General features: G+C 32.9%; 2 protein-coding genes across 3 annotated transcripts in view; one reads left to right on the forward strand and one right to left on the reverse strand.

The window, feature by feature from the left end:
• The first annotated feature begins 507 nt into the window (after positions 1-507).
• LOC139524641 (uncharacterized) lies at positions 508-16654 on the forward strand. 2 transcript variants are annotated; one of them, XM_071319597.1, is made up of 8 exons: positions 508-966; positions 5079-5329; positions 5997-6098; positions 7964-8121; positions 8554-9309; positions 11257-12669; positions 13128-14519; positions 15148-16654. In XM_071319597.1, exons 2-8 carry the CDS (start codon positions 5086-5088, stop codon positions 16273-16275), a joined length of 5193 nt encoding a protein of 1730 aa, XP_071175698.1. In that variant the 5' UTR covers positions 508-966; positions 5079-5085; the 3' UTR covers positions 16276-16654. The 2 variants fall into 2 exon arrangements, with proteins under 2 accessions (XP_071175698.1, XP_071175705.1); XM_071319604.1 differs by lacking the exon at positions 508-966 and adding an exon at positions 3306-3536.
• The window catches only part of LOC139524652 (uncharacterized), a 46565-nt gene continuing 42467 nt past the window's right edge, over positions 16516-20613 (reverse strand). Inside the window, exons 5-6 of the mRNA XM_071319619.1 lie at positions 19322-19469; positions 16516-18752 (exon numbers count right to left, since the gene is read on the reverse strand). Of these exons, the coding sequence (XP_071175720.1) occupies positions 18007-18752; positions 19322-19469 (894 nt within the window). The 3' untranslated portion in view covers positions 16516-18006. The remainder of the gene's footprint in view (positions 18753-19321; positions 19470-20613) is intronic.

The following is a 20613-nucleotide window of genomic DNA, read 5'->3' on the forward strand; positions in this document are numbered from 1 at the left end:
CATATGCCATCCTTTGGGTTTTGGTACTCACAAACACCGAATATAATCAATATTTTGAAGAATGCCCGTATACATTTAATCATATATATAACAAAGTATATGGTAATGGTATATATCTATTCTGTATGGTTTACAATATCTGATGCTTAATGGAATGTATTACTTAAACAGAATAATTGATGAAATAGAATTAAAGTGTCAAAGGGGAAGATAATTAATCGAGTTTATATAATTCTACGGCATTAAAGAAGTTAGTTTACCCATATGATCAAAGAGAATCAGACACTTTGCGCCAAGTTTGACGGAACCAACACATTGCAAACGACCTTTTGAGTGATATTCTTGTGTAAAAAATAATGGTTAAAGCAGGTGTCTGACTCGTTATCTCAAATACCACTATAGCGAAAAGGACTTGAAACATTTCCAGTTTCCCGTAGTTTTTTTTTAATTCTTCCCCGTTCAAAATAACGGCAATAGCATGTGCTTGGACATCCGGTTTTAAAACTAGATTTGTATATGACTTTTAACAGCGCAATGAAAATAAACAAGGTGAAAACTTACTTATGTTGTGCTAAAAACTAAACAATACTAATGAACAGATAGTTGATTATGTCACCACGGATTATATTGCATGTCTTGGCAGTCCAATGCTTCGACAATAACAAAAGTTACTTTCGTCAGAATCGGTGCCAAAAAGTGTGTAAACAGAAATAAAGATGATCTTGTTTACAGCCACTTAACAATGTTTATATTTATCGAATTTACTCGTCCAGCAAGTGTTTGGTATTTTTAGCACGATCTATTTAATAAACATTGAATGGAATATTAAACCCCGTAAATACTTACAACTGAACCGTAACGGGGTGTGTTCAACAGCAGAACAGGATTATACTGAAAGGGCGTGGAAAAGATCCCACAGGGACGGCTATATAACGGGAAGAGAAACCACAGTATACATCAGAACAGGTGAGTACATACATGTACTTTGTGTTTTGTTTTTTATGTTCATCCACCTGTTAATTAGTAAACATACCTTGTTATTTCTGTCAATATAAATGACAATGAGCATTCTTCAATACGTACGGTTAATGGGTTTAAATTCAATAAGTCACTACATCGGCTCTTCGTGAAAATGTCATACTTGTAAACATTCATATACCTTTTCACACGTGTGTACAATTATTTACTGAATTTTACCAAGCATACAAGTTATGGATTATTCGTATGTTTCTACATTTGACATTGACAAATTTAAAATCCGAAAATGAAAGTAATTTATATCGTATGGTGGCATGCTTATAATTATAGTACTAACACGTCGTAGCACAAACTTGTGACTGAATGCTTCAAATCTTCAATGTCGTTATTTTCAAAGTTTTCTTGCATTCGGGTTTCCTTAAAATCATGAAAATGCATGTACTATTTGCCACTGGACGTTAAGCAAATAACGACCATACATGCTATGTTCTATTCAAATTAAGATCGCTGATGGAGACATCTTATTCTTTGACTGATGGGAATGAACGCCAACTCGTTGGCAAAGTCTATACATACTACACTGCATGCAAGTGTTCCCCCGTTTAGGGGAAGTGCATTTATTGACCGTCTCATCCCCCCCCCCCCCTCAATATATCGGCTGACGTTTAAATGTTATGCTATAAGACCGATCTTAATAAAAAAAACAACATGCCACTTCAATCCAACTGTAAGGAGATTGAAGACCTACAAAAAATGAAGTATGGTGACACAATAAAAAGAAAAAGATAATTTTCTGTAACCGGAATTGGGTATTCGGAGAACCAGGTAACACATTCTTTTATTGTTGCATCACCTTTGTTTACTTTTGATTCCTGGAAATAAAAATGTCACACAAATTCCTGGAAATCAGCTATGAAAAAAGGCAATTAAGAATCACCCATCGGTCATTAATTGCAACCGACTCTGTCTACTCTGACATTTAATGTTATCCACATCTCCACGATACAAAAAAAAAACATTATGCAATATTGTTGAATACTGATATTCTGCAGAGAGCTAAATTCAGACTTTTTTTTATTACAACAACTCGACAAATCTAATTTAAAGATTATAGTACGCGAAAAACTGAATTAAAGGTGGATATTTAAAAAAAAAAACGAAAATCTAACCAAGGTTTTCATCACTGACTATTCCTCTATGACACGGCTATATCGGCAACTTGAAACAGCTAGTAATGCAGAGAAATTTGACAGGAAATATTTTAGACCGTATAAGGGACCTTCCAAACGCTTCAATGTTAAATAGTGCCACTCAAATTCAATGAAAGAAATTGATTGATGGATTGGTGTTTAACGACACTTTCAGCAATATTGTGCTGTTTCGTTGTGGTCAGTTTTTGTTGGTTGAGGTAGCTCAAATGAAAAACAGACTGAGCAATTATCTTGATGGAAATATTATGAGGACTCGAAAACACCTAACTTATATTTTTCTTGATAGAGGGTTGCTGCTCACAAGGAAGCTATTAAACCAAGAGTTCCAAATGGTGAAGTTGAAATCATCCCTTCGTAAATTTTTCGGACGCCATCACGAGTTGGTTGACCGTTATGGAATAACCGTTTCACAAATGATATCGGATATGTTCCTTACGTCGTAACTACAATCCCCTTCCCTTCCATAATTGTGACCTACCGAATTAGACTATTTACCGGATTTGTTATCACATAAGCAACACGACGGGTACCACATGTGGAGCAGGATCTGCTTACCCTTCCGGAGCACCTAAGATCACCCCTAGTTTTTGGTGGGGTTCGTGTTGCTTATTCTTTAGTTTTCTACGTTGTGTCATGTGTACTATTGTTTGTCTGTTTGTCTTTTTCATTTTTAGCCTTAACGTTGTCAGTTTATTTTCGATTCATGAGTTTGACTTTCCCTTTGGTATCTTTCGTCCCTCTTTTATATAGACTATTAACTATATTATTGTTTGTCCAGTTGTCGATTAGAATGTTTGCATTTTGCAAGGCTTATGAAAACGGAGGCAATTTAAAAGTAAAGTGCCTCTCTAAGAAATATTCTTCACGGTGTTGACTTTAACTAGTGTTTTTTAACCGATTTTTTAAGGTTCCATCAGTATTTAAATACCACGTATGAAGTAAATAGTTTCAAATTTCAATGCGGTAATTCTAAGCGATTTTAACAAAGAATTATTGCATACAACAATATTCTTATAAATTAATGAAACTGTCATTAGTTCGTAAGGAAAAGTGTAAACAATTGATCCTACACTTGATAAAAGTATATAATTTCAATAAAAAGCTATTTATTGTCATATAACATAAGACATGAAAAATTGACGACCAAAAATGATGCAGGTGACAACATTTTGAAGTAGTTACATTTATTCATATGCTAATTCGTCATCCCAAAATGACATGTAATTTAGATAAACTATTTTTCTTTGTTACGCTCACGAGTACACATGTTATTGTCATGTCAGAAATTAGTTTTAAAACGTTAACTTGGGATGTTAGATATCTATAATACTGTCTCTTTTTATGCAGGTAAGTCAGATCACTGTATAACAAAATAAGTTAAGCACTCAACACAAAATATAGCATGCAACTTTAAGGGGGTCTAGTGCGACTATGTAGATTTTACAATTACAAAACTTAATAAATATACGTTGCATCATTGAATTGTTGTTTCAAAAGGCCTGATTTAATTTGTAACTATTACTCTAAACACGATACGATGGCAGCTCCATGTCGGAAATTACCTTGTAACATTTTTTTTATGGATCCGTAGTTGACAAATAGCGATTTTAAAGCTTTATATATCCTTGGTTTATACCCTACATGCTTTGTTTCAGTGGCTGTCAAAATCTCCGTCCTTTATTCCAACCTGCTAAGCAGAAATCATCATGTTTGATACCATTGTTTAGTTTGTTGTTTTGATTTATCATGAAATAGTCGTCACCGGACGTTAGGCAAACGACAATGTGAACACCAATTAACATAGCTTGAATATTGAAGGATGGGTTAAATTCTGAAGTTTTGTCCCAGATGAGATTTTACAGCGGCTGTCATAATGTCCACCCTTCATCACAACCTGCTTTGTATAAATCCACGTATTAGTTGTACCGTTATATAGTTTCGCGTTTCGAATATTCATGAAATAGTTGCCACCGGACGTAAGCAAACGAGCTTGAATATTAAAAGATGGGCCAAATGCTCTATTCAATTTCACATGTGATTCAAGAGTGTTATGATAGAAAGTATTAGTAATAAAATCTAGCGAATTATAATGATTCATGCTGTTTCACTATATAATACATCATAGGTAATGAACTTTATATCTGTAGATATTATTTCGGCTTTATTAGTATACATCGACAAGCCTAAGGGTCGGATATTTAAAATGATAAACTCATTTATTTTGCCTGCAGTGAAAGTAAAGACAACTTATTAACACTGAAAAGTAGATAATTTAATAAATTACAAAGAATTAATATTTTTATGTTAAGTTGATAAATTACATTTTGTGAAAAAGGGATGGTGTTAAGGATTTTTGTTGGTAAATAAAACTGTTAGTACAGGTACGTCTTATTAATTCAGGATTTAACACTGCATTTTATACGAAAACACCCTAACCGAAGCTAATGATTTATTACAAAAAAATGTGTTTTATTTTTTGGTGACATGGTGCAAACGTAATGCAATGTGGTTATACGCTATATTTTTACGACATAAAAGTGACATTTCACGCATTTTATTCACATGACACTGATTTACCTTGTGAAATATTTTGTACATAAAACATTATCTAGCTTGAGTATCTGATCTTATTAAATAGGGAAAAATTATACTCTTTTCCTTAAGATATTCTTTAGCGTTAATGTTTTGTAGACTGTTGTTCGTCTTTTCGTCGTTTTTCATTTTTTTATTGCAATTATTTTTTCTGTCTCTTTAACAAATCGTTAGTTTTGATTTTCACATTTGTTTTTCAATTTTCCCTCTGACAGTTGTTACAGTTTTACATTGTCAGTCTTAATTTCACATAAAAGTCAAAATAAGGCCCTGATTTCTGATATTTTCGTTTTCCAGTTAAACCATGACATCTCCACTCACTCTTCTTGTGGTCTGCCTTTTGATGCCATCCTTTGGAGATTCTCTACAAGACATTAAACCAGAAATTACTGTAGAAGGATCTCCTAACATCGTTGCCATTGTAGATTTTCACTTGGATACAGACACCGATGGTAACTGTATAGATATATCAAGAACCGGTATCGATTCCCTGATGGCTTTGAAATGGGCTAACGAAATCCTGGACAAAAATACACCAAGAAACACCGGTAAGATTTCAACATGGACTACATATAATGACAATGAATTCGGTTGGAATTAAGTTAGTTCTTTATACTATATGATGGATTTATTACATGACTTTGCAATTATAGAAACTTAAACGAGTTTGGCGATGTCAAGATGCATTGGGTTCTCTATTTAGTACTAAAAAAAGTAACGATACATGAAAGTTAATCATTTGTCTACTATTGTGATTTGTGAACTTGTATGATATCGATACATTTACTAGTAACACAATTACAAAGTTTGTATAGTCAATGTTGCACTCGGTCCATTCAAAGATATATACATGTGTCTGGTCCATTGAACCTATAAGTCACTTATTTGACAAATCGAATAGGTCTCAATACACAGGCACTTGTTTCTGGATTTTTCCCCTTTATACCTTAATATGTTATGAGACAATTGCCTTTAGTGTAATACAGTATCACGAACTACATGTAAATGTAATATTTTTCAAATAATTCACAATTAAAATAAATGTTTATGTTCAAATATGTATTAACTAATTTAAATGTTATGTCATGTATATCTTATATAGAAACTATAATGTTAACTATTTGAAAGCCTAAATTTTAGGATTTAACAAAGTTTTTCAAATATTCAATTTGAAGGTTTTTTGTTTAAACCTGTTCTATGTTATCATATTTCCAGGACTTCTTCTTTACGACTCATGTGGATCTTTAACACGGGCCCTGAAGATTGTCGGACAATTAATTAATACTCAAGGTTGTAGTAATTGTACAGAAATAGTCGGTAGGTAAAACGATACTTACACATCTATTGATATTTTGTTTGCATGTATACAAAATGTTGAAATTAATTAGGCATGTTTTCCACCAAACAAAAATTATCAGTGGAAGGATATTAAGTGTTTTATTTCCTTACAAAGCGCATTATCTAGAAATGTCGAAATATAATATACTGTCATTATCCAATCTAAAAATGTTACGTAATTTGAAAATTGTTCATGCATTTTGAATTGAAATTTAAGTGGCGCATTTAAATATTATATAAGCTCTTTTTGGGGCAGAGATAATAACCAACTTCCACTGAATTTGTTTCACTCATTGGATCAAAACCCCAAAACTGTTGAAAGCCAGGGGAATTGAATGTCATTTTTTATGCAATTTTATATAAATGCATATCTTCAAGCAATATGAATGGATGTTTAACTCTATTTTGATACATACGGAAAGTACTTATAATAGACACACACTTTATCATTGGACGGGTTCCTGTGAAACTCCGTTTATTCCCATTATAAAATTAAAAGAGACATAAACCCTATGTAAATGAAATGAAATATAAATTCATTTTTGCCATAGTATTTTCAAAGAGTGCTATCATAGTTCTCAAGACACAAGCAAATTCGCCTTATCCGAAAGTTTAATGGTTATAGTGTTTCATCGCTAGTGTGACATTTTAGCTATGCCTGGATTCACATGGAAAGTGATGCATGCATTTGCTATCCTTACCTACTCGACTCAGCCATTGTTGATACGTTTGGAGTTTACGCGATTCCTATACTCCTTGTTTTCATAGTTTGTATATTTCCAAACTATAGATATACTAGTTGTGTACATCGACAAACTACTGTCCAATCTTATCATTTTTCAATTTCATAAACGACCGTTGCTTCATGACGTCTTTAGTATAGGATGTAAAAAATATTTCGACTTATCTAATAAGAAATAAAGGCAACAACAGTATACCGGTGTTCAAGAGTCATACATCGATTGAGAGAAAAACAAATCTGGGTTACACACACATCAACTATAAAAGGAAAACAAAGTAACAACAGGAATACCGAAGTGCAACAACAACAAAAAAACCAACAAAAAAAACCCCCCAAAACCCCAAACCAACACGCATAGAAACTCTAAAGCCCTAATCTGAGGGCCATATTTTCAGCACTTTTAACATTTGCAACCACTCTTTATGATAGTCTGCAAATGATCCGTTGGGAGATTATATTCCAGCTCATTACACAACCATACATAATGAAATACGCAAAATTAAAGTTATATGATATATCTATCGAGAAAATGATATAAACAATTTTTGTGATATCACCTTCGATGTATTTTTTGGTGCAATCAGTTGGTTTTTTCTTTCACAAAAAACAAAAAACAGACCAAAAATCTACCCAAATCTTATGACCTAAACCAATGAATTTGTATCTTGATTTCCTTTCTTTTAGATAAAGCTCTGTTTAATGAGACGATGAAGTTTATCTTTCAATATAAAGTTTTAGACAGAAGTGTAGAATGTAGAAAATCAAAGTTACATGTCAAATTACTAATTAAGTATTACAGTAATTAATGGTATCTGAAGGATTTGCTGATACGTATTCTAGCATTCGGCCAAACTCCATGACATCAAGATCTAGTTAGGTTCATTTTGTAATTGAGTTTGTTTAGATTTCAGGTGAATTGATTCCCAAAATAAGCTATAAAACTTAAATTTTAAAAATAGAATCCTCTGAAAATCATTTCAAGGAAATATGTGCATAAGGAATTTACTTTCTATATTTTTAAATGTTGACATTTTTCGTTTATGGCATTGACCAACCAAATTCAAAATATCTGTTAACTATTTTTCTTATATCATGCACACAGGTTTTATAACCTTTACAAAAGAAGATATTCAGACAAAAGTTTTAGAAGTTATACAACCGTTTGGGATCGTCCATGTTGGAATATCACAAGGAAGCCAAACCATCTTTAGTTCTGACCTGTCTTTAACTGTTGCAGCCGTTTCCATCTGGAAATCTAAGGTATGTGATTTCAAAGGCACAAAAACGATATTGACAAGAACTGGTAGTGAGATGTTTTTCTTATTATTTATTTTTAACATTCGTTTAAATATCGTGTTCGAGATACTAAGTACAAAATATGAAAAATTGAACGGAAAACTATGTTATTGAAAAAAAGAGATGTTATAAGATATCATGTTCCTTTTTCAACGAAAACTTCAATTCCATTTAATACGAACAAAAAACACTAAGATTGACAACTTAGAAGTGAAATAGGTTTTACCAAAAGCAAACCTGCTTTCTAAAATCTGAAGATATTGGTAAGACTGAGACGGTTGTATGGCATCGCGAGCGATGCTCATAGCACTACATGATATCTTAAATTTTTAAACTTTGATAAAACATGTTTTCAACATTGACAATTATTCATAACCTGATAAATTTATTTTCTAGGCTGTAGTAAGGATATTGGACGAATTTCATTGGAAACATATCGACGCCTTTGCCATCAACAGCCCTCTTGCTTCAACAGAACTTGAGTTATTCCTAAAAAATGCCTTTTTAAATGATATCTGTGTCCGCAGGTTACAATTTACAGACAATAGCTCAACCTTAGTGAACTTGTCGTCTGATGTAGTAGTTATTTTTGTCTCGGGTCATGATAACATCGATGAATTACTTTCAAGGTTGACGTCAGACAGTAGTAAAACGTTTCTCATCGTGGGTGATTCTAATATTGACCTTGTTACTTCCGAATTAGGTAATAATACTTTCTTACTGAAAGAACAATCACCCGTTGTTCAGAATATTCAACAGTACTTAGCAAATGAATTCAGTGTTATCAATAACAGTAAGCCAATACTTGCAGAGTTCTTGAAATCGCTGCCTTATTGTGAATATGATATAGTATTCAACCATACAGTCTGTAATAAAAGCATGATTCAGTATTGGACCTCTAGATTAAACGATCGAACTTTTCATAACGCCCTGACTGCCTACTACAACATCTTTAGACTTATAGCACGGAAGGAAACATTCAGCTGTAGTGGGTATGATTTTACAAATTGTCTAAAAGCTGTCACTTTCGTCACCCTTAGGGCCCATCAGACTCCAGCTGGAAATCCATTTCGAACAAATGATTTGACTGATGGGAATTTCTTGGAACAGGTTCCAGTAATTGTAACTCAAGGACCATCGCTGTCATCTGAGGTTTGTTTTACATACTTTTTTCTCGATAATAAAAACCCAATAAAGATAAGACTTGGATATTTTCAAGAGATTTTTTTTAGATAGATGTACTCTCTTTTTAAATAAGATACTAGTAGATGAACCAAAATGTGAATAGCAGTATAAACAACAAAGAAAAAAATGTATAAATAAATGATACATTGAAAAATCTTAATTGAAAGTAAGAACACACAACTATTGGCAACAATAAAACGACGAAAGACAACATCGTTTGTGCTTCACTGATCACCCGTCAAGGTAATCCGTAGAGGTTAATATCATATAATAGCGAATAATAATCACACATGTTCTTTAAATATGTAATGTATGCATGTTCAAGTTGTAAGTGTCATTTGATCCTTATTATAGATTTGTAGTATTCTTATTGTGAATACACAAACATATTAAAGACAATAGGCTTATAAAGATTGTCCAGTTATCTTTGGTGACTTTTTACAACCGCTAGGTCGATGCCACTGCAGTCGGATATTTAATCCCCAATGGTATCACCAGCCTGCACTTATATGTCAACATAAAATAGATAGTCATATTCTGTAAATTAACTGTTCTTTAAATGTTCAAATCTATCGAACCACTGTTTATTTGTCGATAGACATATAAGGACTAAGACTTAGTCCTAAGTAATCGACCTGAAAATGAGTTCAGTTCGAACAAACCCTAAAACTTACTGTAAAGTTAGAACATCAATATACATCTACATGTCTTAAGATGATTCCAGAATAATCAAAACTAATTTGCTTTCATAATTGTATCGAAAACATATTTATTTTGCTACACTGGGCCTTTTTAATCTTTGAAAGTATATGTCTAAAATTGTAATCAGAATATAATCCTGCCAACGGCAATATATGCAGTATGTTTTGGGCGTTTATCTTATTTTATTGAAATAACATGCAAGGCGTACATGTTAAACATATTTTACTGAATCGTTTAACGTTTCGAGTTAAATGTTAGATACAGGTTAAACATGTAATAAAAAGGTTTTAATATTGTTTGCCACTGAAAGAACAAATAGAAAAAATGATTCTACTGACTATCTTAGGACAGTTTTAGATTACAGTTTTAGACGAAACCTTAGAAGTTGTAGGACATGTTAATGGATACATTTGAAAACGAGGCCCCTCATATCTATGTCATGTTTTTAGCGCAAGACAAACATTTTGTCTACGTGAGACTCGAGCTGATGACTGTTTAAAGTTTATGTCGCGTAGCTTTTCTTGTATCTGAGGTTAATATAGTCAAATACAGGTATCTGAAGTTACATATAATAAGCTGTTGACATCGTTCTTCGATTGAATTACCGAATTTGTACTCACCCTTTTGGAGCAACTGATATCACCTTCTGTTTTATTTAGGGTTAGTTTTGTTCCGTCTTTAATTTTGTATGCTGTGTTTTAAAGACCGTTGATTGTTTTATTTTTCGTCTCCTTTCGTGATTTGCCGAGTTTTGTCTGTCTCTTGTCGCCGCCTCTATTTTTAAAACGCAAATGGTGACACATAGAAAGATAACATAATTTTTTCTATCTTTTATACAGATTATACTTTATTTGGCTTTTTTTTAAAAACTTTTTTGGATTCGAGCGTCACTGATGAGTCTTTTGTAGACGAAACGCGCGTCTGGCGTATATACAAAATTTAGTTCTGGTATCTATGATGAGTTTATTTATTGAATTGCAATAAACACAGCCTTAACATCGTGAATCGCTTAACGTTTAGAACAGATGCACCAAAGGCTAGTTACCGTACATAGAAACCTGGTTACGAATGTCGTTTATCTTCTTTGGTCTTTACCTAGTATATAATTAATAATTACGTGATTTTTTGGTCATTTGAATATTTGATACATTAACGATATCTAGTATTGTCAGTGTAGGCTTGAGTACTAATTCTACTGTTCGTATGTTTCAGGTTTTCAGAATTGTCAATAATTCTATCATATATACAACAGGAAACTTCAGTACCATAAATAATATACAGTCTTCTTTATGTGATGAATCCTGTTACAAATGTGGCGAATGTTACAGGCCAGAGGAGGAAATTAAACCATCCGTTATTATAAAAAATGGTGACATTATTTTTACAGCTGGGTTTCCTGTGTATAAAGACTCCAAATATGGATCTCATTGTATGGAACTATCGAGAGAAGGCATTTTAATGGCACAGTCGTTCATATATGCAATTGATACTGTAAAAGATAAATATCCTTCGAAAAATATGCTTCCAAAAGTTTCTATTGGCGCTTTGGTATATGATACATGTGGCGGAAAAACTCTTGACTCGGCACACATTGTTAGTAATTCAAACTGCCCTTTAACCTTTTTCAGCGGAAAAAATAACAAAACTATTTCCGGAAGCTTGTTGTCTGATATTAGATATTCCACCTCTATCCATTTACCCAGATCAGGGCCAATGACAAGTGAATTAGCATCGTTTACAATTTCCAACTTTGGATTATCTCTGTCGCAGGAAACATATGACGTATACTTAAAAGATCTATCGTCATTATTGAAATCTCTTAATTGGACGTATGTATCAATTGCATATTCTGACTATTTTAGTAAAATGAACTCTGTGAATAAACATATATCTGATATGCGAAGTGATGGAATATGTATATCTGATGAAATCTTTTTTCAAAACACAATAAACACAATCGATACAGTTGCATCAAAGGTCGTAAATTCTTCTCTTAAAAGCGGTGCAATTATCCTTTTAACAACGCACGATGATACCATTAAATTGATGGAACACCTTCGGGCAAAGAATTTTTCTTTTGAAAATGTCAATTTCATTTTCTTTGCATTGAATGCTTTATCTGATTTACCGAAAGGTTCAGTTGTAATTCGGCCACGGAGCTTATCTGACCCATCCCTCAAACAGGAGTTGAAATCTCTTTCGGTTATTGAAAATGGTTATTACAGAGGACCGGTAACAGAAAGCGTAAATCATTGGTGGATAAAATATCACGAGCGTCGCCATAAATGTCACATGTCAATAAAAGACAATACTATACATCCGAACTCTTGCTCAAATCAACCGACCTTTTCCGAAGATGATATCGATATGACAGTTCCAGGTCTAATTGTTGAATATGTCGACATTATGGTCGCAATGGTAGATGAACTATATAAAACAAAATGTCCATCTCTGTCCGGACCATGTGAAGAATTTATGTCATCTGATGATTTGGCAGATTATATTAAAGCATCAGTTCCCGGATTCACATTTACAGACGGTTCTAATAAGATTAGCTTTACAGCAGATGGTTCTTTGAAGATGCCATTAGAAGTATCCAACATTCAACTTTCTTCTGAAATCATGGTAAAATTCTCTTTCAGACCTTTATTGTAGTATTGAAGTTTATAAATGTAACTTTCATTTATCATTTGTGTTTCGCTTTGATTTTTGCTCGATTTTTGCTCGATTTTGATACATTCTTTTCTCAATTTCTTGTTTCAATTTCAATAAACTCAAGATTTGAGCGAAATCTGATTAAAATCTGTTCCACGCAGAAACTCTAATTTTCCTTAATTTTAAATGGTTTTATGTTTTCTTTTTTTTACATAATGAAAACCCTTCGTTGATTACATAGTGGTATACTAATTATGATTCTATATCATTATAATTCTAAAACAATTTATATTTTTTCGTATGCTACCCGCTCACAGTTAATGTTAATCGTCAGAAGTTAAAACTATTTTGCTGAATAGTTTTTAAATTGAAAAAACACCTGTCTTTTTTATAGAATAGAAATACATTAGATATTTTTTCTTTCATAGATTGCAACAATATCAGAAGAACATGCAGTGACCATGTCAACAAACCAGATAGTTGCTTATGATTCAAATAACTCTCCTGTAGTAATTCAGCATCAGTGCTCCGGATGGTGCCCATCTTGTCATCAGTGTCAAACAAATACTGCACAGAATATTGACTACTATTACAAATCAGGTGATATCGATCTGTCTGGATTGTTTCCAATACACTCTATGGGTGCTAAGATAGGAGTATGTGACCTACTTGCACTCAAGCACGGAACTGAATATCTTACCGAAGCTTTCCTATATGCTATAAATACTGTGAAGTCGAGATATCCATACCTTTTACAAGGGATTTCTATTGGTTCTTTAATTGTCGATACGTGTTCCAGTGAAGACACAGTACAGCAAAGCATAGCAAATTTTGAAGGTTGCTTTGCCTCGTTTCCATCATCGAGCGGGAAAATGATTTCACCCATGTCTGTTCCAAGTTATCTTTTATATTCAAATATCAGTACCGCAGACGACTTAAGTGCATCAATTCAGCGACATGGTAAATTTGTCATGTCACACTCTACTGATTTTAAGAATAAAGAAACAATCATGGGAACGTTACAGTATTCATACGCGAGGTCTGAAGTCACTACAATTGTTAACTTTTTATCAGAAATGAAATGGACTTACGTTTCTGTTGTAGGTTCTTCGGAACTTCTCTATACGTGGAAGATGCACCAGTTTGAAGAACTAGCGGCAAAAAATAACATTTGTATAAATACAGTTCATTCTGTATCAGATTCTAGTACAGCTAAAAGTGCTGTTGATGCTATTAGTTCTGGTCCTATCAATATGAATGTTGTAATACTTTTCCTCTCCGTAGAAGATATAAAGATGTTTTTCGGTTCTAAAATACTCAGTAAGGTACATATCATTGGAGACACAAACATTGCATGGAATGGCCTTAACACGAATATCCAGATTCCTCTTGGAACAATAGTAGTAGATCGATCGAACAAGATAAATTCAGATCTGAAAACTTATTTAGATACCCTCAATTCTCAAACTATAAGTCGATACGAAAATCCTTGGCTGAAAAAATTTCAGACAGGACGTGAAAATTGCAAACTAAGCCAATCTCAGTCTTGTAGCTTACCTAATGATATAATGCTGCAGTCATCCAAGGTTGTATTGGAGACGGATATAATCCTCCATGGTTTACATAACAGATTAACAAAACTATGTGGACAACAGACAACCATGTGTAAACTGCTAGAAACGGAAGGATTGTCTCTGCATATGGAAGATTTTAGAAATATCAGCTTCTCTTATCAACAGGATGAGATAGTTCTCTACACAACTGATGCCTACATCGGTGCTTATCAGATCCAAAATTTCCAAGAAAATAAAATGGTCAAGGTAAATATATTATTTCATAATTGTCAGAGGGCAACCGATCTCTAAGGGTTAATTCATACATAATGATTGATATTTAAAAGCATACAATATCATGTAACGTAGAGTCCTGTCGTCTATATTTTGCTATTGCATCATGCAATTCAGAATACGACACATAATTTGGAGTCATGACCGAACAAAAACCAACAAACGCTAACACAAGATTACAATAGTGTAGCAATTGTCCACTGTTGATATACTGTAATATATCACACCACTTACATTTCCAAAGACACAACCACATCTCCTTATTTGTTATAAAAAGAGTATTCTTTATTTGTTTTTTTCGGTACATGCTTTGACTGCAAGCTTATGATTAGTAGTTGAGGCATAGGACAACTGATTATTTTATTATTTTTTGGGGATAAAAAATAATATCTCACATTTAAAACACTATACACTTGCACGGTAGTCACTTGGATAACACTGTGCATATAATTGTAACAATTTTGTTTATGGGTACGCGTTCATAACTATAATCCTGATATATTTGATGAGTTTTCTTTATACACGTATAGTACGTCAGTGGTATAGAAGCAAGTAATTACATGCTTCAGGTATATCTAAATTTAATATATTTCCTTTGAAGGTTGGAGATTGGACAAATAATACTTTATCTCTATCCAAAGAAATTATCCGTGCATATAGTAATGGCGGTTTGGTACAGAAAGACTTACCATTGTCTCGATGTATCGGCACGTGTTTATGCACGAACCTTAACAACACAACAGAAGGAACAGAAATGCCGGAGCCTTACCAAAACCCAGATATGATCTTTTATTCGTCGTCTGCAAAATTCAACAGTAAATTATGGACAATAATTGTACTTGCAATTGCTGGTGGTGGAGTTGGGGCGTCCATGTTATTCATAGTATACGTAATTTACAAAACATGTATCGGTTGTCTGAATAAACGGTACATAGGACTTGGAATTCTTCTTTTGTTATCAATAACGGCACTATATTTGTCTGTTCTTCCGTTTTTGTTTACACCAAGTGAAATGGGATGCACTGCAAGATATCTTCTACCAGGAATAAGCTATGCATTAGTGTATGCAACGTGTTTGGCCAAACTAATGTCGTTGAGATCGTATAAACTAATTGGATTAGGAGGTGAAATTTCAAATTTAAATCAGTTTTTGACAGTTACATTTGTAAGTGGTGTGCAAATAGCAATATCGGTGCAATATGTTGCCCTTAAAGGCCCGTTTATGGAAACAAGAATAATGTCGGATGAAACAATGTATGCTTGCAAATTTGACAAAGATGTGTTTGTAATGTATTTAATTTATGACATGTTATTAATAGTGATCTGTTCGTTATACGCTTTGACTGTTAGAAAAGAGAAGAAAAATATGGGCGAGGCTATTTTTATTCTGATTAGCAGCTGGATAAACATTGTTTTATGGACAGCATGGGTAGCTGTAACATTTATAATATCACATGACTATGTGGAACTAACAATTTGTACTGGAATTCTTGCGTGCGCAACAGTGGTCGTTTTGACAGTATTTGTACCGAAACTACACAAAATTTCAAAGTTAAAATATGATGTGAAGAAAAATGGAGTTCAAAATGGTGGCTATAAAATCGACACAGAATTTATGTTTGAAAGACCTCATACTTTACCAGGTGGATTTAGAAGTTCTTACAATATGTCGCCACAAAAAACAAATCCGAAAAGTATATCTACGTTTGACTCGAGTATGAGTTATTGAAATAATCATAACGTCAAGAAAATATGATATCGTAGTGTATTTCAAATTTTATCCAAGAATTCATATCTTAAATGAAAAATTAAACAATACTGAAAGAGATTTGAGAAACTTTACTCAACTCCTATGACATAAGAACATAACTCTTAACTATTGGTGTGTTATTCAATCTCATACTGTGTTAAAGGAATGTTATCTTATAGACGGCAAATCGTAGTATTGAACAAGCATTATCATTTTCTCAACCTATTATTTTGTTTCAACACAACCTTTTGCGTATACATATTCCATTTTATATGTGCATGACTTGAATGATGAATACCAAAATATATGATATATTGTTTTCATACACAAAATGAATATAAGGTACAGAAATCCCAAATGTCATTCATTATTTATTGTGTTCAACTCCTCATATTGGTCATTTTATTTTGTTGAACCGTGAACTGGGTTATTGCTATAGTGAAACACATTTTATATAATGATCAGAACTATTGAAAATGCTTGTTTCTTTGATTTTTTTGGGTCTCTTTTGACTAAAAAATCGGAAATACATATTCTCTACCATAATAATAACACATTGTCAACCATATGCCTACATTTTATGGCTAGACACATTCCAGTTTTCTTTAAAATGGTTGATAAGTATTATTGTATCTCACTTGTGATTAAATATATAGGGTTCTGCTTCTTCACTTCACATCATCTCCAATGATATTTTCGTTCAATGAATTTTGGACGAATTTTTATAAGTTGAATATTTTTATAGGGATCGCTGAGTTTCAATGCGATGAAATGTACCAAATAAGATTTGATACACAACTTGGTACACTACGATCTCGATTGATTAGCATGAGGAATCGTGAAGTAACGTAATGAGAGACAAAGAAAAAGGTAAAATCACAAAAATACTGAACTTAGAGGAAAATCTAATCGGAAAGTCCATAATCACATGGCAAAATCAAATAGCAAAACACATCAAAAACGAATGGACAAGAACTGTCATATTCGTGACTTGGTACAGGCATTTTCAAATGTAGAAAATGGTGGATTAAACCTAAACCTCTCACTTTGATGACAGTCTCATCAAATTCCGTTATATTTACAATGATGCGTGAACTAAACAGACACAATAAATACAATAGTCAAAATATTGGTACAGCAGTCATCATCGTGTAACAATTTTAAAAGGAACAATTTAACAGAACACAAAAACATCTATCTTCAAAAACATTCATTGATTCGCGTGTCTGACGTCAGAAAATTTTAAACGTCACATATATTTGTCGTTCAATGTATATACAAACAATTTTAAAATTTCACATGGGCAATGTTAGCATACAGGGTTAAAAAATCAAAAGTATGTAAGAATTAATTTCAGAAATAGACCGAGATTTAAAATAGTTCAAAAGTTATATATAATTTATAAGAATCCACAAATAGTTCATTCCACTACGCGACTGAATAATTTTGACGTTTGTGGTTCAACGTATTTCGTAATTCACAATAGAAATATATCATAATGACATATAATAGAACAATATCATACTGACGGTATCTTTTAAAGTACAGAAGTCTCAGTGAACTAAAACGCAAAAATTATACACTTTTTATGTTTTATGGGGCACATATTGATATATGGTTGGGTTGTACGAATGCGTCCATTTTGCAGAATGTTCCCTGCATTATTCAGGATTTTCAATGAACAATAATATTTGCATCTATTATCTAAATTTAATAGATATCATATATAGCAAACTTTTGATTATAGCTATAAACTTTAAGTTTTAGAATGGCTATCTTACAATAAAAAATATGATTATAAGTTATACAGATGTAAAGCAAAGTACTAAGGATCTCTATAAGATCTCGTGTAATTTTGTATCCAATTTTCAAAAGCTGCAACATGCGTATAGTAACCATAGTGATTACTCTATCGCATCCAACTCCCCATGAAACAATTCCGACCAACACCCAAGGATAATTTTCTGACAGTCTCATAGTGAGAGATCCACCACTATCACCAAAGCAAGCGTCTCCCATATTTCTTCTAGAATAACCAGCACAAAACATGCTATCAGTAAAATTGCCTTGTCCAATATTGACAGAAGCACAATCATCACGATTTACATACGGTACGTAAACCTCCCTCAGATATTCTGGTGCTGCTTTCCGGAATTCACTATATTGACCGCACCCTACCACTCTTCCTATTTTATGACCGAATTTATGGGTTAAGTAATTATTGTTACCATATTTAACACCGCTTTCGCCATTGCAACTATTTGTTCCCAAGAAGATGTCGACCTTTTCTTTTGCAAACATTTCTTTAAATTCAATGTGAAAATGACGAATACAATGGGCAGCTGTTATGAGCCATGAACTCGATATGAGATTAGCCTTGTCTACAGAGATGCCGAGTGTTATTCTCCCAGCTATTCTGACACGCGGATTGTGAACCAAAACATCTCTAGCACAGTCTGAAAATGAAGAAGAAACCATATTGTAAGGAGTTATACTTACACTCAATGAAACAATGAAAAAAAAGTACTATGATTTATTTAAAGATCTTTAAAGTAACAATTTGGTTGGTTGGCTAGTTACAACTCTGAATATATTCTGCTCACATGTTCGCCATATCACTATGATATAATCAAATGTCCAAACTGACATGTCTGCCCAATATATCAAGATGTGACAATTTTGGCATCAGCAAACATTATTTAAAAGAAAAAAATCGAAGCTGAAAACTATTTTTGAATTTATTTACGTCCAAATTCTGGATCTTGACACAAAAGTTAGTCACGGACTGACGGGTGTAACAGACACCAGTTTCATAAGTATCTTTTATTTTTTTATGATATTTTTGAACATATATTAATAGACACTACGTTTTGGCAAAGTATAAACAAGTTCTTTCATTTTTAATTTAGACTCACATACTACCTTAAACCATAAGAAAATTTTATAGTCACTTTAAACAACTATAGCCCGTCATTAACATATGGTTTATAGAAAAAGTTAACATGCATGAGGAACAGCTACTTACAGGAATTAAATCCTGATGCCGGAATCACTGATAATTGAGCAGATCGTTCGACATGACAACCGTCATTGCTCGTGACTTGACATGTATATTCTCCATCATCAGTAGGTACTACATTGGAGACTGCTAAATATTGTCCTTCGCTCAACGTCTGAAACAGAGGTATTATATTTAATAAATTTATTTCCCATAAAAATTAAATTCTCACTGAAATATAAAGGATTATTTTGGTTCATTTTATAAAAAAAACCAACACAACAATGAAAAAAACACGATAGAGAAACATATGACATGATTTCCAGTATGTCTGCTTCAAATAAAGGGATGAGATATGATTGACAATGAGACAACTATCCACCAGAAACCATATGACTGGCACCGTATGACATTTAACAATTAGCCAAACCCATAATGATAGTAAGCTGTAAAAAGGCATGCTCGTGACCCAACATTTGAAAAGCAAAATAAAAAGAAAGAAAATAAATACCAAAACACAGAACTTAATCTTAGTTTGAAGCACAATTAGATAATAATAGGAACTCATAGTAGTCCACATTCTAACAAAGTTCAATTCATTTGACCGTGAATAGTCGAATACCATATTAGAGAACCTGTTAGTCTCATACCTTCAGAGATATTGCATCGCCTATTAAAAGCCGAGTTGATCTTACGTGATAGCATTGCAGAAAGGATTATGCCATCCAATCAATGACAGCTCATTTTAAAGATTCAATTTGATGAACGAGGAAGACATGAATCTGGAGCATTTTGAAAAGAGATAAAGATATCTTTTTGAATTATCTTTCTTTTAATATAGATAAATGATATATTGAAACTAAAAAGTAATGAATTGTAAACACCAGTCATGCATTTACATGTGACTAATGAAAAACAATTAAAACGAGAAAACTAACGGCCTGGTTTTTGTCCAAAATAGTGAATGAAAAACAAATATTAAACACAAATGTACAACCAACCAATGAATTACAGGCTTTTGACTTGAGCAGGAATTAAACAGAATGGCATCTTCGCTAGCCAAGGTTTACGATCCAGTCCTGTCCTCTATACCCTGGGCGGACTGAAGTAAAATTTCTGATCCACGGGGTAATGATTTTTATGCAGTTAATCTGCATTATGCGAGCACCCTAGATTTGTGGTCTACTCAAAAAATGCTGAAATACTTGCCATTGTTATTATCTAGCTGGCGTCTATGTTATCTATAACTAATTGAACACTTTTTTAATACTTTTTATTCTAGAATATAAAAAATATTACCATAAAAACGTTAAATGGTC

The sequence above is a fragment of the Mytilus edulis genome, chromosome 1 (assembly GCF_963676685.1).
Source record: "Mytilus edulis chromosome 1, xbMytEdul2.2, whole genome shotgun sequence".
Classification (NCBI taxonomy): domain Eukaryota; kingdom Metazoa; phylum Mollusca; class Bivalvia; order Mytilida; family Mytilidae; genus Mytilus; species Mytilus edulis.

Excerpts from the sequence above, each read along its gene's own strand:
- LOC139524641 (XM_071319597.1), top strand. The coding sequence starts at position 5,086 with ATGACATCTCCACTCACTCTTCTTGTGGTCTGCCTTTTGATGCCATCC. Across the intron at positions 5,330-5,996 it reads AAATACACCAAGAAACACCG|GACTTCTTCTTTACGACTCA; the intron begins GTAAGATTTCAA and ends TCATATTTCCAG. Across the intron at positions 12,670-13,127 it reads AACTTTCTTCTGAAATCATG|ATTGCAACAATATCAGAAGA; the intron begins GTAAAATTCTCT and ends TTTCTTTCATAG.